At 39.9% G+C, this 13,540-nt stretch overlaps 1 protein-coding gene across 3 annotated transcripts in view; it reads left to right on the top strand.

Annotated features, from left to right (window-relative positions):
* Window positions 1–2,759: 2,759 nt before the first annotated feature.
* The window catches only part of nsfa (N-ethylmaleimide-sensitive factor a), a 28,924-nt gene continuing 18,143 nt past the window's right edge, over window positions 2,760–13,540 (top strand). For 2 of the 3 annotated variants that reach the window (XM_066642154.1, XM_066642153.1), the window contains exons 1-10: window positions 5,303–5,393; window positions 6,639–6,724; window positions 7,201–7,300; window positions 7,505–7,544; window positions 7,635–7,801; window positions 12,066–12,173; window positions 12,267–12,342; window positions 12,429–12,584; window positions 12,754–12,953; window positions 13,219–13,384. In XM_066642154.1, coding sequence (XP_066498251.1) covers window positions 5,337–5,393; window positions 6,639–6,724; window positions 7,201–7,300; window positions 7,505–7,544; window positions 7,635–7,801; window positions 12,066–12,173; window positions 12,267–12,342; window positions 12,429–12,584; window positions 12,754–12,953; window positions 13,219–13,384 — 1,156 coding nt within the window. In that variant the 5' untranslated portion in view covers window positions 5,303–5,336. Of the gene's footprint in view, window positions 2,833–5,302; window positions 5,394–6,638; window positions 6,725–7,200; window positions 7,301–7,504; window positions 7,545–7,634; window positions 7,802–12,065; window positions 12,174–12,266; window positions 12,343–12,428; window positions 12,585–12,753; window positions 12,954–13,218; window positions 13,385–13,540 lie in introns of those variants that run through there. The other variant, XM_066642155.1, reaches the window with a different exon arrangement.

Genomic DNA, 13,540 nt, shown 5'->3' with positions numbered 1-13,540 from the left:
GTGAGTATATATTGGATTATCAGTTTATACATTGGTTTCCTAGCATATATATTGGTTTGTATGTATTGGTTTGTTGGTATATATATTGGACTCTCAGTACATACATTGGTTTATTAGCATATACATTGGTTTCTTGGCATATATATTGGTTTGTGGGTATATATATTGGTTTGTGGGTATATATATATTGGTTTGTGGGTATATATATCGGATTACCAGTACATACATTGGTTTTCCAGCATATATATTGGTTTGTGTATATCGGTTTGTTGGTATATGCATTGGTTTGTGGGCGCATATATTGGTTTGTTTATATCGGTTTGTGGGCATATATCGGTTTGTGGGCGCATATATTGGTTTGTTTATATCGGTTTGTGGGCATATATCGGTTTGTGGGCACATATATTGGTTTGTGGGGGCGTATATTGGCTTGTTTATATCGGTTTGTGGGCATATATCGGTTTGTGGGCGCATATATTGGTTTGTTTATATCGGTTTGTGGGCATATATATTGGTTTGTGTATATCGGTTTGTGGGCATATATCGGGTTGTGGGCGCATATATTGGTTTGTTTATACCGGTTTGTGGGCATATATATATATTGGATTCTGCGCTGCATGGTAGAAATTTGCCGCTCAGTGCTGTTCAGCGAGCAGCCTGTTTTGATTGTGCTGCGCGGTTTTAATGAACCTCAGTTTGGACAAACTTTTGACATATTCCAAATAAAACCGAGTGGCCCGGTGACAGAGCTCCGCGATTATAAATACTAAATAAAGGTCATAATAAAGACAACAAAGCTCAGACTAGCCGATTGGATTACGTTCTACAACAATGTGTTTTCTACGACGCTGAAGTTAGCTCCTGATTCGCAGAGCCGCGGTGAACGAAAGGGACTGTTCGATGTGTACATAATGCTGCGCACATTGCTTTTAACGCTTCATGGACTAATGAATAGCGCTAAATACAGGAAGTGACAAACTGTTTACCCTCACAACACACAAAACAAGCCATAAACATGTACGACAATCAAAACAGGCTACTCGCTGAACAGCGCTGAGCGGCAAATTTCTACCATGCAGCGCAGAATCCAATATATATGCCCACAAACCGGTATAAACAAACCAATATATGCTCCCACAAACCGATATAAACAAACCACTATATGCACCCACAAACCGATATACACAAACCAATATACATGCCCACAAACCAATATACGTGCCCACAAACCGATATATGCCCAAAAACCGATATACACAAATCAATATATGCGCCCACAAACCGATATATGCCCACAAACCGATATACACAAACCAATATATATGCCAAGAAACCAATGTATATGCTAATAAACCAATGTATGTACTGAGAGTCCAATATATATACCAACAAACCAATACATACAAACCAATATATATGCTAGGAAACCAATGTATAAACTGATAATCCAATATATATTCACAAACCGATATATACAAACCAACAGTTTAAAACCAATGTATGTGCCATTAAACCAAGTAGTTTCTCCATAAACCAATATATATGTACAAAGTACATTATAATTATTTCCTGAACGGCTTCCCATACTCTTCTGTGTTCTCTCTCTCTCTCTCTCTCTCTCTCTCTCTCTCTCTCTCTCTCTCTCTCTCTCTCTATCGCTCTCTCTCTCTCTCTCTCTCTCTCTCGTGTGTGTGTGTGTGTGTGTTGCTGTTCCCTGCGCACGGTGCTGAATCTGTTTTTTTTCTGACGATGAAAATGAGGCGAAGCTCACGCTTTTGCTCCAAATAATCACACACTCCTCTTCTCATCCATCACCCTTTACACTCACTTCATCCTGTCATTGATTCATACCTTCATCCCTCCATCACTTCATGCTCTCATTCCTCCCTTCTCCTGAATCCGTGGTTCTCTTTTTCTGCTGTGTGATGTTTGTTCTGAGCTTAGGCTCAGTACATCAAAGGATTTTTGCTGTTCATTTGGTGATTAGATTAAAGAGCAACGAATGTTAAGGAAAGGTCATGAGACATGAATGTAAACACAAAATAAACAACAACACAATATCGCCTTAAGAGACTCAAGCTCTCACACACTGCAGCTCTGGGTCTCTCTCTCTCTCTCTCTCTGCTCTGTGTGTGTGTGTATGTATGTGTGTGTGTGTGTGTATGTGTGCTGCAGTCTCTCAGATTCAGATTCAAATAGCTTTATTGTTGTGACTGTTATTAGAACAGTACTTATACTTAATATATATATATATATATATATATATATATATATATATATATATATATATATATATGTGTGTGTGTGTGTGTGTGTGTGTGTGTGTATTTGATTTATGTATGTACCTTTAAAGTATTGACATGCTTATTTATAGTGCATGTTATAAGTAGCAAGTCTCTCTCTCTCTTTCTCTCTCTCTCTTTCTCTCTTTTGGGTTTGGGTGTGTGAGTGAATGGGTGAGAGTATGTGAAATGTTGTATAGAATCTAGATTGAATATCTTCTCCCTCAGTGATGAGGGTAGTTGCAGTGGAACTGCAGTGTTGAGCCGCAGGGGGCGCTATGTGTGTAAATGCTGTTGTATCGTTGCAGTGTCGGGCTCAGGGGGCGCTCTGTGTGCAAATGCTGTTGTATAGTTGAAGTGTTGAGCCGCAGGGGGCGCTGTGTGTGTAGATGCTGTTGTATAGTTGCAGTGTTTAGCCGCAGGGGGCGCTCTGTGTGTAGATGCTGTGGTGTATACTGTGGGGGCGCTGTTGCTGACTCTGTCCTTGGTGCTGAATCTCGGGGGGCTTGAGGCTAGAGGAGCGCGAGCACACGGAAAGATGGCGTCCCGGGTAAGAAATCCTCCGTTTAATGATGTGGTGGTGTGATTATGATGTTATTAATGAATCGGTGAATACTTTAATGACACAGTGATGTGTGTTTGATGTTGGAGTGAAGCCGTGTTTCTGATTCAGACACAAATCTAGATCAAACACAAATAAATAAATAAATAAATCTCGGAGCCGCCTCGCGATTAGTGTGTCTCTGTGTGTGTGTGCTCTGTGCGCGCGCGTGTGTGTTTGTGCTCTGTGCGTGTGTGTGCTCTGTGCGTGAGTGCGCTATGTGCGCGCGATGTGTTTGTGTGTGTTGAGGCGGTAAACGTGAAGGTGAAGTAGCTCGCGCTGGATCTACAGCTTTAACCTCCACGAGGTTTCGCTTCTGCCGCATTTCATCAATTCCACCTTAAATAATGCAGCACACACACACACACACACACACACACACATATATATATATATATATATATATATATATATATACATACATATATATATATATATATATATATGTATATATATATATATATATATATATATATATATATATATATATATATATATATATATATAAATATATAAAGAGAGAGAGAGAGCGAGAGAGAGAGAGTTCTTGGTTTTAACCTTGAATTTACTCTGCTAATGCCAGATTACACACACGCACGCACGCACACACACACACAATATTTTTCCTGTTTAAGGTTGAAATGTGTTTGTGAAAATTAATAATTTACATCTAGATTTACATCTGCAGTCTACTCTGGCCACTTTATCAGAAACACTGGTCAGTTTATGGCCTGCTCTTTGTTATTTCTCAGTACGACAATGTGGACAGTAACACACTGTAGCTCCATCTGTGTGTGCAGCTCATCCTTTCTTCTGCATCATGCAGCACCGCAGGCTCTGACCCCTGACTGACCATGCTCAGTGTTTCTGGTAAAGTAGCCAGGAGCACATATTAATCTCCACAGGATCAGAACCAAAAATCTTTATCATCTGTGGTAGAGAATGTGTGCTGATGTGTATGTGTGTGTAAGCTCTAATCCTACAGCAGCTATATTTCCAGACTAAAACACAAACACAAACCCCTTTATTGTTCTTCTGTACAGTTTTTATGAGCTACTAGACTCTTGCCATTTCAGTTTCACCATGTAAACCCCTAATGCTCTAAAATGAATTTGTAGAAAGTCGGTGACATGACAGAGAGGATTGACGTGTGTCCTCAGAACAACAGAAGACACTCATTATTTATATGTTCCTCCTAATATTGTTTTTTACGTTTACTGATACATAAAACATGTTTTCCAAACCTACACTACATCACACAAGTAGCCAAACAGTTAATTTTCTGTTCAAAACCACATTTTGCTGATTAAATACTTCAAAATGTAAACACTTAGAGTTTATGACGGACTTGGAGTAAAGTGTTCATATTACAGTAGGGTCATGAGTATAGATTTTCTTCCTTCTGTGCAGAGAGAGTAGTGTTGTGTCTCTGTTTGTGTAGAGTGCAGTGACTGCTGTGTTGTATTTATGCTCTGACTGGATTGGTGCCATTTTACAGCAATGCTTGGTAATAAAATGATAAAATCTTTTTGAGTCTATGGCTGAATTTAGCAAAACCAGGCAAAGTGTGTAGTTTGTGATAGGTGTGTACTGTTTGGAGAAAAGGGAAGTAGATTTGAGGAAAGGTTTTGTAGCAACTAAGAAAACCAGAATATGGAATTAAAATGAATTTTAATGAAAAGTTAAAACTGAATTTTAATGTTGTGTTTAAAATGAAATCTACACATTTTGAAATGATTTCCATTCAGTTTAGAATCCTAAGAAAATGGCATTGGTTTTTACTGTTATTTTCTCTGATGACTGAATAATAAAGTAATTTATTGCAGATTAATAAATTACTATGATGCTGCTTTATTAAACTACATCTGACTTTCCTCAGGTCTTTAAAAATTTGTGAATAATTAAAGCCAAAATATGACTGTATTCAGCAAAAAGTATACTAAACCTGAGCTCATGTTGGTTTCCTTGATTAGTCAAGTGAATCTTGTGTGGTTAACGTGGAGATTTATGTAACTCTATCTGTGTTCCTTGATGTTTTTGATTTCTCTTGAGATGAAGCCTCATTAATTTAAACATTACAGTTTCTGGAAGCAACTAAATTTAGAGTGCAGCAGATTTTCTCTGAATCGCTTTTTGAGCTTAATGAGGTTTTGACCTAAATCTGTTTAAAGTTTAATGCTTTATGTAGAATTCAGTTAATTTTTTCACAGTGGTTTATTTAAATAATGAGGAATTTATAATGATTAAAAATACTACTAAATATTTATTTAGTAAATAAATAAATATTTTATTTATACTACCCAATTTCCAAAAACAGTTAGAACATTGGGTAAAATATAAATAAAACCTAAATGTAATGAGGTACATAAGTATATTATGAACACAATTGAAGGCATGTGTTGCCCTGTGAAGGACTGGCCCTCCCTCCAGGGTGTGTCCCAGCCTTGCTCCCAATGATTCCAGATAGGCTCCAGACCCACCGCAACCCTGAACTGGATAAGCGGTTACAGGTAATGAATGAATGAATGAATGAATGAATGAATCAATCAATCAATCAACACATTTTATTGTCTTTTTAAAAATACTTGCCCATATTAAATTTGATGCCAGCAACATGTTTGTCAAGACCGCTGAGTCGGACTGACGGAGGCGGACGCACACGCTACAACACAGACCTTTATTTATAAAAAAAACCAAAACAAACGCAAGCAGACTTGAGGGCAAACACGAAGCGAGGAACAGATGAGGCAGACTAGAACAAGAAACGTGACAGCTGAGAAACGAAACAATACAATACGAGGAATTGGAACGAGAAACAACATGACTAGGAATTAGAACGAGAACATGACTAGGTATATAGAACCAAACAAATGACCGATACAAGGAAATGACACAAGGGAACTTAAATACATGATACAGACGAGACACACCTGAAACAGATAACGAGGAGGATGGACAAGGAGGCCGAACAAAGGCATGGGCAGAGACATGGACAATAACAAACAGAGCCATGTGCTAAGAGAGCACATGGCGGGGAAAACAGACCTGACAGGACGGGGCGTAACAGTTTTCCAGGAAAGCAGTAACATAGTGGTGTTCCTCAGGTCCTCTCTAACAGCAGTCTGTGAGCATTTGGGAACTGAAGAGGCCAGTCGCTGTAGTTCTGAAAGTGAACTGTTCTCTGATTCTGCTCCACAGCTTGGGGCTTTGTTACAGTGTTTGTTTCATAAAGCCCCAGACTCTTTTACTCCCAGACTTTTTACTAAGGATTCGTGCTGCTGTAATCCACACAGAATGTGGACTGGCCTTGTCTCACTGAAATAAACAAGGCATACTCTGAAAAAGACGTTGTCTGGTTGGCAGTGTGTCGCTCCAAGCCCTGTAGATTTCCTTCCGCATAACGGTGCCTTTACAAATGTAACAATCCCCCCAATCCCTGTGCACCCCCATGCTGGACTTTTAACTGAATCACAGCACCACATGAACCCACTCACATCACCCCCTGAACCCCCTACACCACACCCTGAACCCATAACACCACTCCCTGAACCCATCACATCACCCCCTAAATCCCCTTACACCACCCTCTGAACACCCACACCACCCCCTAAAGCACTCACACTACCCCATGAACCACTTTTGGGGGTTTCTACTCTCTGTAGTTCTCTGTCTTTGTCTTTGAGAGCTTCTGTCTTTATTCCTATTCCTGTCTCATTTTTGTTTTTTGTTTATTTTGTGTCATTTGTCTTTTGTAGACGATGCAGGCAGCTCGATGCCCAACAGATGAACTTTCTCTAACTAACTGCGCTGTGGTCAGTGAGAAAGACCTGCAGTCTGGACAGTGAGTCAGTGAAAATTAGAATTACATACCAACACATGCTAGGATTTTACACACACACACACACACACACACACACACACACACACACACACAGGCTGGAATTCCACATGATTCTGACTGGAAGTACATAAAAACACAGACAATAATTCCACACAAATCCAGGTGCACTCAAATTAGATTCCAACCCAAACATAGACTGGAATTCAACACATTCTCAGGCAGGAATTACAAATAAACACAGGTGAAATTTCAGCACAAATGCAGGAAGAAATTCCACACAAAAACAGAACTGAGCACTGAATCGGTCAGGAATTAAGAGAACCTACAGAACCAAACCTGATGACTGTGGTGAAGTCACCACAGTCATGATGAACTGTACTTGTGTTCTGCTGAGACTCTAATATAAACACTGCTCTTCACTCATTCAAATCCTTCTCATCTGTTTCCTGAACTGATCTGAGTCCATCTGCCTACAGACATGTGACTGTGAAGACCACACCCACTCACAAGTTTGTGTTTACGGTGAAGAGCCATCACACTGTCGCCCCAGGAACCATCGCATTCAGCCTTCCTCAGGTCAGTGATCCCAACCCCACAAGCTGGATTAACCAGAACTCACTCCGTACTGAACCATTACTCAGCACTCTCTCCGTACTCATTCTGTACCTTTTCAGTACAGAATCAGTTCTAAGTCAGTAGGGTCTTTATACTCACTAAATATGTAATACCCTTTCAGTACTAAATAAGTACTCAATCTCTCTCTTTGACTCTTTCTTTCAGAGGAAATGGGCTGGTCTGTCTATTGGGCAGGAAATAGAAGGTGAATAAATTTTAGGTTCAGTAGTTTCTTCACTTGTGTTTATTTATTTTAATGGCCTGTATTAAAATATGTTGTTTTACATCTTCTTAGTGACAAACTATATATTTGACAAGTCAAAGCAGTGCATTGGAGCAATGACCATCGAGATCGACTTCCTGCAAAAAAAGAGCACAGACTCCAGTCCTTATGACTCGGACAAAATGGCCAGTGAATTTATTCAACAGTTCAACAACCAGGCCTTCTCTGTGGGTCAGCAGGTCAGCACTGCACTAACATTGCACAAAAAAGCATCATCACTGCTCTGGCATAGCATTAACACTGTACTAACACTGCACTAACAAACACTAACTCAGCACTAACACTGCAGTAACTCTGCACTAACATTGCATTAACAGTCATTTACACGACAGTAATAAACATTAATACTGCACTAACACTGGACTAACAAACACTAACACTGCACTAACACTGAGTTCAGTGCACACTGTACTGACACTGCACTAACAACCATTAACACTGCACTGGCACTGCACTAACAAACATTATAACTGCACTGACACTGCACTAACAAACATTAACACTGCACTAATAAACATTGACACTTCACTAACAAACATTAACACTGCACTAATAAACATTAACACTGCACTAACAAACATTAACATTGCACTAACACGGCGGTAACACACATTAACACTGCACTAACAAACATAAACATTGCACTGACACTGTACTAACAATCATTAACATTACACTAACAATCATTAACACTGCACTAACAAACATTAACACTGCACTAATAAACATTAACACTGCACTAACAAACATTAACATTGCACTAACACGGCGGTAACACACATTAACACTGCACTAACAAACATAAACATTGCACTGACACTGTACTAACAATCATTAACATTACACTAACAATCATTAACACTGCACTAACAAACATTAACACTGCACTAACACTTCATTAACAAACATTAACACTGCACTAACAACATTAACACTGCATTAATAAACATTAACACTGCACTAACAAACATTAACACTGCACTAACACTGCACTAACAATAATTATCACTGCACTGACACTGCAGTAACAAAGATTAACACTGCTCTGACACTGTACTAACAAACATTAATACTGCACAAACAAACGTTAACACTGCATTAACACTGCACTAACAAACATAAACACTAACACTGCAAAAACAACCATTAACACTGCACTAACACTGCACAAACAAACATTAACACTGCACTAACACTGCACTAACAAAGATTAACACTAACATTATCTCTTGCAGTTTTTAAATCCAGACTTTAAAACGCATCTTTTTACCTTGGCATTTAATTGCTAATATTTTGTTTGTTGTATGGTATGTTTTGTATATGTACAAACCTTGTACAGCATTTTGGTTGACATTGTCATGTAAAATGGGCTCTATAAACAAATTTTACTTACTTACTTACTTAGAGATGTGATAATTTTCGGAAATTCCCACTTGAGTCCAACCATGGCCAATGAACTGGGGCATCTGTCATCTAATGTACACAGCCAAGTAAAAAACCTTTGTTTCGTCTTTGACACTGATCTTACATTTGAAAAGCAAATAAGCACTGTTGTTAGAGGCTTTTGACTGGTACTAAGAAAAGCGAGAGAATTACCCCTGTGTTGGCGTCGTTGCACTGGCTACCAGTGAAATACAGAGTTGAATTTAAAGTGTTACTTTTTGTCTTTAAAGTTCTCCATGGCCTGGACCCGAAATATATTTCGGATCTTCTTTGACTTTGATCTCTCCCCCCGTGCCCTACGTTCTTCTAACCAATTGCTTTTAGACACCCCTCATTCTCGGTTGAGGTTCAAAGAAGTTCTGGCATTTGCTGTAGCCACTCCAAGACTTTGGAACAGTCTCCCACTCTTCATAAAGCAGTCCCCTACAATAGTGACTTTTGTCCAATTTGAAAACCTATTTATTTTCTCTGGTGTTTGGATCCTTTTAAATTATTTTAGCCATTTGTTCTGCCTTGGTTGTCTTGCCATCAGTATTTTCTCCACAACATTTTATTTTTAGATTCTTTTACTTGTTTTATTTCTTTACATGTATGTTTTATAATTTTATCTGATTTTGTTTGTTAGTTTATTTTTATTGTGCAGCACTTTGGCCGACATTTACTGTCTTTTAAATGTGCTATATAAATAAATCTGACTTCACTTACTTACAAAGCACTAACACTACACTAACACAGCACTGAAACTGCACTAACACTGCAGCAATACTGGAGGGCCAGATACTCCACAACTCCTAAACAGAGAATGCACTTTTTATTGGCCGTCACTTTAAATAAGCCAATGACTAGCCAGAGTTATCTGTCCTTCTTTCAGTGCTGTGGCCATTGGAGTCTCACCTACAGGGGTTTGTTTTGCGGCGACACAGAGAGCAGCAGGTCAGAGCTGGGAACTTACAGCTGCTTTTAGACAGAACTAATGTTAGCACTGTGTCCTGGAGAAACTACATTTCATTCTGTAATGACAATAAAGCTGACTGATTTTAAGAATCAAAGTAATTCTTTATACATAAATATCACATTAGAAAAACCCCTGGCTCCAAGAACCACAGTCTAGAACACTAGAAGAACCACACCCCAAATTCGGTAGAGGACTGATTGAAATGATTGTTTTTCAATTGTGGCATTAAAACAGCACTGCTCTCAGCTGAAATGCAATCCCTGCTTTGTATTTTGCTTTGGCCACACAGTGGAATACAAAACAGTTGAGCTGATTGCATTTTTCGATGGTTTGTATTCAGTTCAGATACAAATTATACATACATACAATACAACATTTTATTCTTTAAATGGAAATTGACACATATTTTTTTTCTGGTAAGAGACAGGGTGGTATTTAATCCATGTAATGAATATTTGTTTTTTTATGTCACATTTTCCACACTCCAATAAAACAAACTTGCATTTGCATCCTACCTCTTGCCTGCTCCAGTGTTACACTTGGTGTCTTGTTCAGGAGTAACAGGTTAGACTGAGGTATGGACTGTGGGAGAGGTGCTGCATCTGCAGACATGTGGTTGCTGCAATAGATGTTTGTGATTAAGAGGCAGTTCAGCAATAAAGCAAGCCATTGTGTATGCAATATGCCTGCTTACCTGTTCAGCATTCACGTTGCAATAATGCACAATGTATAGACTCTGCACTGCACTAATTAATGCACCAACTGCAACCATCCATCCATTATCTGTAACCGCTTATCCAATTTAGGGTCGCGGGGGGTCCAGAGCCTACCTGGAATCATCGGGCGCAAGTCGGGAATACACCCTGGAGGGGACGCCAGTCCTTCACAGGGCAACACAGACACATTCACTCACACCTACGGACACTTTCGAGTCGCCAATCCACCTGCAACGTGTGTTTTTGGACTGTGGGAGGAAACCGGAGCACCCGGAGGAAACCCACGCGGACAACACACCAACTCCTCACAGACAGTCACCTGGAGCTGGAATCGAACCCACAACCTCCAGGCCCCTGGAGCTGTGTGACTGCGACACTACCTGCTGCGCCACCATGCCGCCCCAACTGCAACCAACAGTAGGAAAAAAGGAATCATATACACTACTCCAATGTCTAAAATCTTAATGAAATTTTAGTGAAGTTTAAATCTACGTCACCCAATTCCAGTATTAAAATAATAATAATAATAATAATAATAATAATAATAATAAGGGCGGCACTGTGGCACAGCAGGTAGTGCTCCAGGGGCCTGGAGGTTGTGGGTTCGATTCCCGCTCCGGGTGACTGTCTGTGAGGAGTTGGTGTGTTCTCCCCGTGTCCATGTGGGTTTCCTCCGGGTGCTCCAGTTTCCTCCCACAGTCCAAAAACACACGTTGGTAGGTGGATTGGTGACTCAAAAGTGTCCATAGGTGTGAGTGTGTGAGTGAGTGAATGTGTTTATGTGTGTGTTGCCATGTGAAGGACTGGCGGGTCCCCCCTCCAAGGGGTATTCCTGCCTTGCGCCCGTGATTCCAGGTAGGCTTTGAACCCACCGCGACCCTGAACTGGATAAGCGGTTACAGATAATGAATGAATGAATTATTATTATTATAAATAACCAAACAATATAATGATGGCATCACTGGTGCTGTAGTGCAACCTCTGATTGTTGAACTTTTTTGCAATGTTACATTTTCGGAGTAGGACCATGCTCGAACTCCTCCACTCATCTCCACCCTTTCTCTTTCTCTTTTTCTATTCATCAATCAAAAGGTTGGAAGGGTTCGGCTTTACACACTTTATACACACGAAAGCTGTCCTGAACTTCTCCCCAAAAATATCTGACTTTGTCTACCCATATCTGCCTTCACAAGAGAAATGTTCTAAAAAGATAATGGAGGAGGTTTTGATGTTGTAGCAAATGATGATGATGTTCATAATGATGAATTGTGTGTGTGTGTGTGTGTGTGTGTGTGTGTGTGTGTGTGTGTGTGTGAGTGTGTTCTGTAGCTAGTCTTCAGTTTCTGTGATAAACTATTTGGTTTGGTGGTGAAGGAAATTGAGGCAATGGACCCAAGTATTCTGAAGGGGGAATCAGCATCCGGCAAGAAGCAGAAGGCAATAAACATTAATTAATTCATTCTATTTGTTAATGCTGTTGTAAATGCTGTGTTGTTTCTAAATGGTATTCTAAAATGTGTGTGTGTTCAGATTGAGATTGGTTTGCTGGTGGGGAACAGCCAGATGATATTTGAGAAAGCAGAGAGCTCCTCCCTGAACCTTGTTGGTCAGTTTATTTAATTATCATTTTTTACTCCTCAGTTAATGTATCTCCCACAAAGTGTTTTACTCTGGAATTTTCTGTATTTTTAGGAAAAGCAAAAACTAAAGAAGCTCGTCAGACCATCATTAATCCCGACTGGAACTTTGAGCGCATGGGAATTGGAGGCTTGGACAAAGAGTTCTCCGACATCTTCCGGCGGGCTTTTGCCTCTCGAGTTTTCCCTCCAGATATTGTGGAACAGATGGGTACACACACACACCCACACACACATAAACACAACAAACAACACTTTACAATGAGGTTTTTTGTAGAATTTTGTGGAAGAGTTAAATGAGCTTTCAGAAAATACCTTAAGATATTCCTGCAGTGTGTTATTGTGTGTGTGTGTGTGTGTGTGTGTGTGTCTGTGTTTAGGGTGTAAACATGTAAAGGGAATCCTGTTGTTTGGTCCTCCTGGTTGTGGGAAGACTCTGATGGCTCGCCAGATCGGGAAGATGCTGAATGCTAGAGAACCGAAGGTCGTTAATGGCCCTGAGATTCTCAACAAATATGTAGGAGAATCAGAGGCTAACATTCGCAAACTGTTTGCTGATGCTGAGGAGGAGCAGAAAAGGGTCAGAAACACACACACACACACACACAATACTTCACATATTATATTTTTTGAACACACACTTTATTAGTGATTGCAAATAATAAAACAATCCCAACAATCGGCATGGGTAAAATATCCACATAACAACACTGAGCAAAGAATACTGTATTTATGATCTAGCAACATTAGCAATCACCAATAATACTATAACAAACATTTAGCATTAACTTGGATACTATAATAACCACTAAAAATGTTCTTTATGTCTGTCTTTATGTTTGTAGCTTGGGGCAAACAGTGGTCTACATATAATAATTTTTGACGAGCTAGATGCAATCTGCAAACAGAGAGGAACCGGAGCAAGCAGCACTGGTGTCCATGACACAGTCGTCAACCAGTTACTGTCCAAAATTGACGGAGTGGAGCAACTCAACAACATCCTTGTCATTGGTATAAATCCATTCCATCCATTATCTGTAACCGCTTATCCAATTTAGGGTCGCGGGGGGTCCAGAGCCTACCTGGAATCATCGGGCGCAAGGCGGGAATACACCCTGGAGGGGACACCAGTCCTTCACAGGGCAACACAGACACACACACACATTC

Source organism: Hoplias malabaricus, chromosome 13 (assembly GCF_029633855.1).
Source record: "Hoplias malabaricus isolate fHopMal1 chromosome 13, fHopMal1.hap1, whole genome shotgun sequence".
In the NCBI taxonomy this organism is placed as follows: Eukaryota; Metazoa; Chordata; class Actinopteri; order Characiformes; family Erythrinidae; genus Hoplias; species Hoplias malabaricus.
The sequence above is the reverse complement of the archived record's forward strand: the minus strand, read 5'-3'. Positions and strand labels throughout refer to the sequence as shown.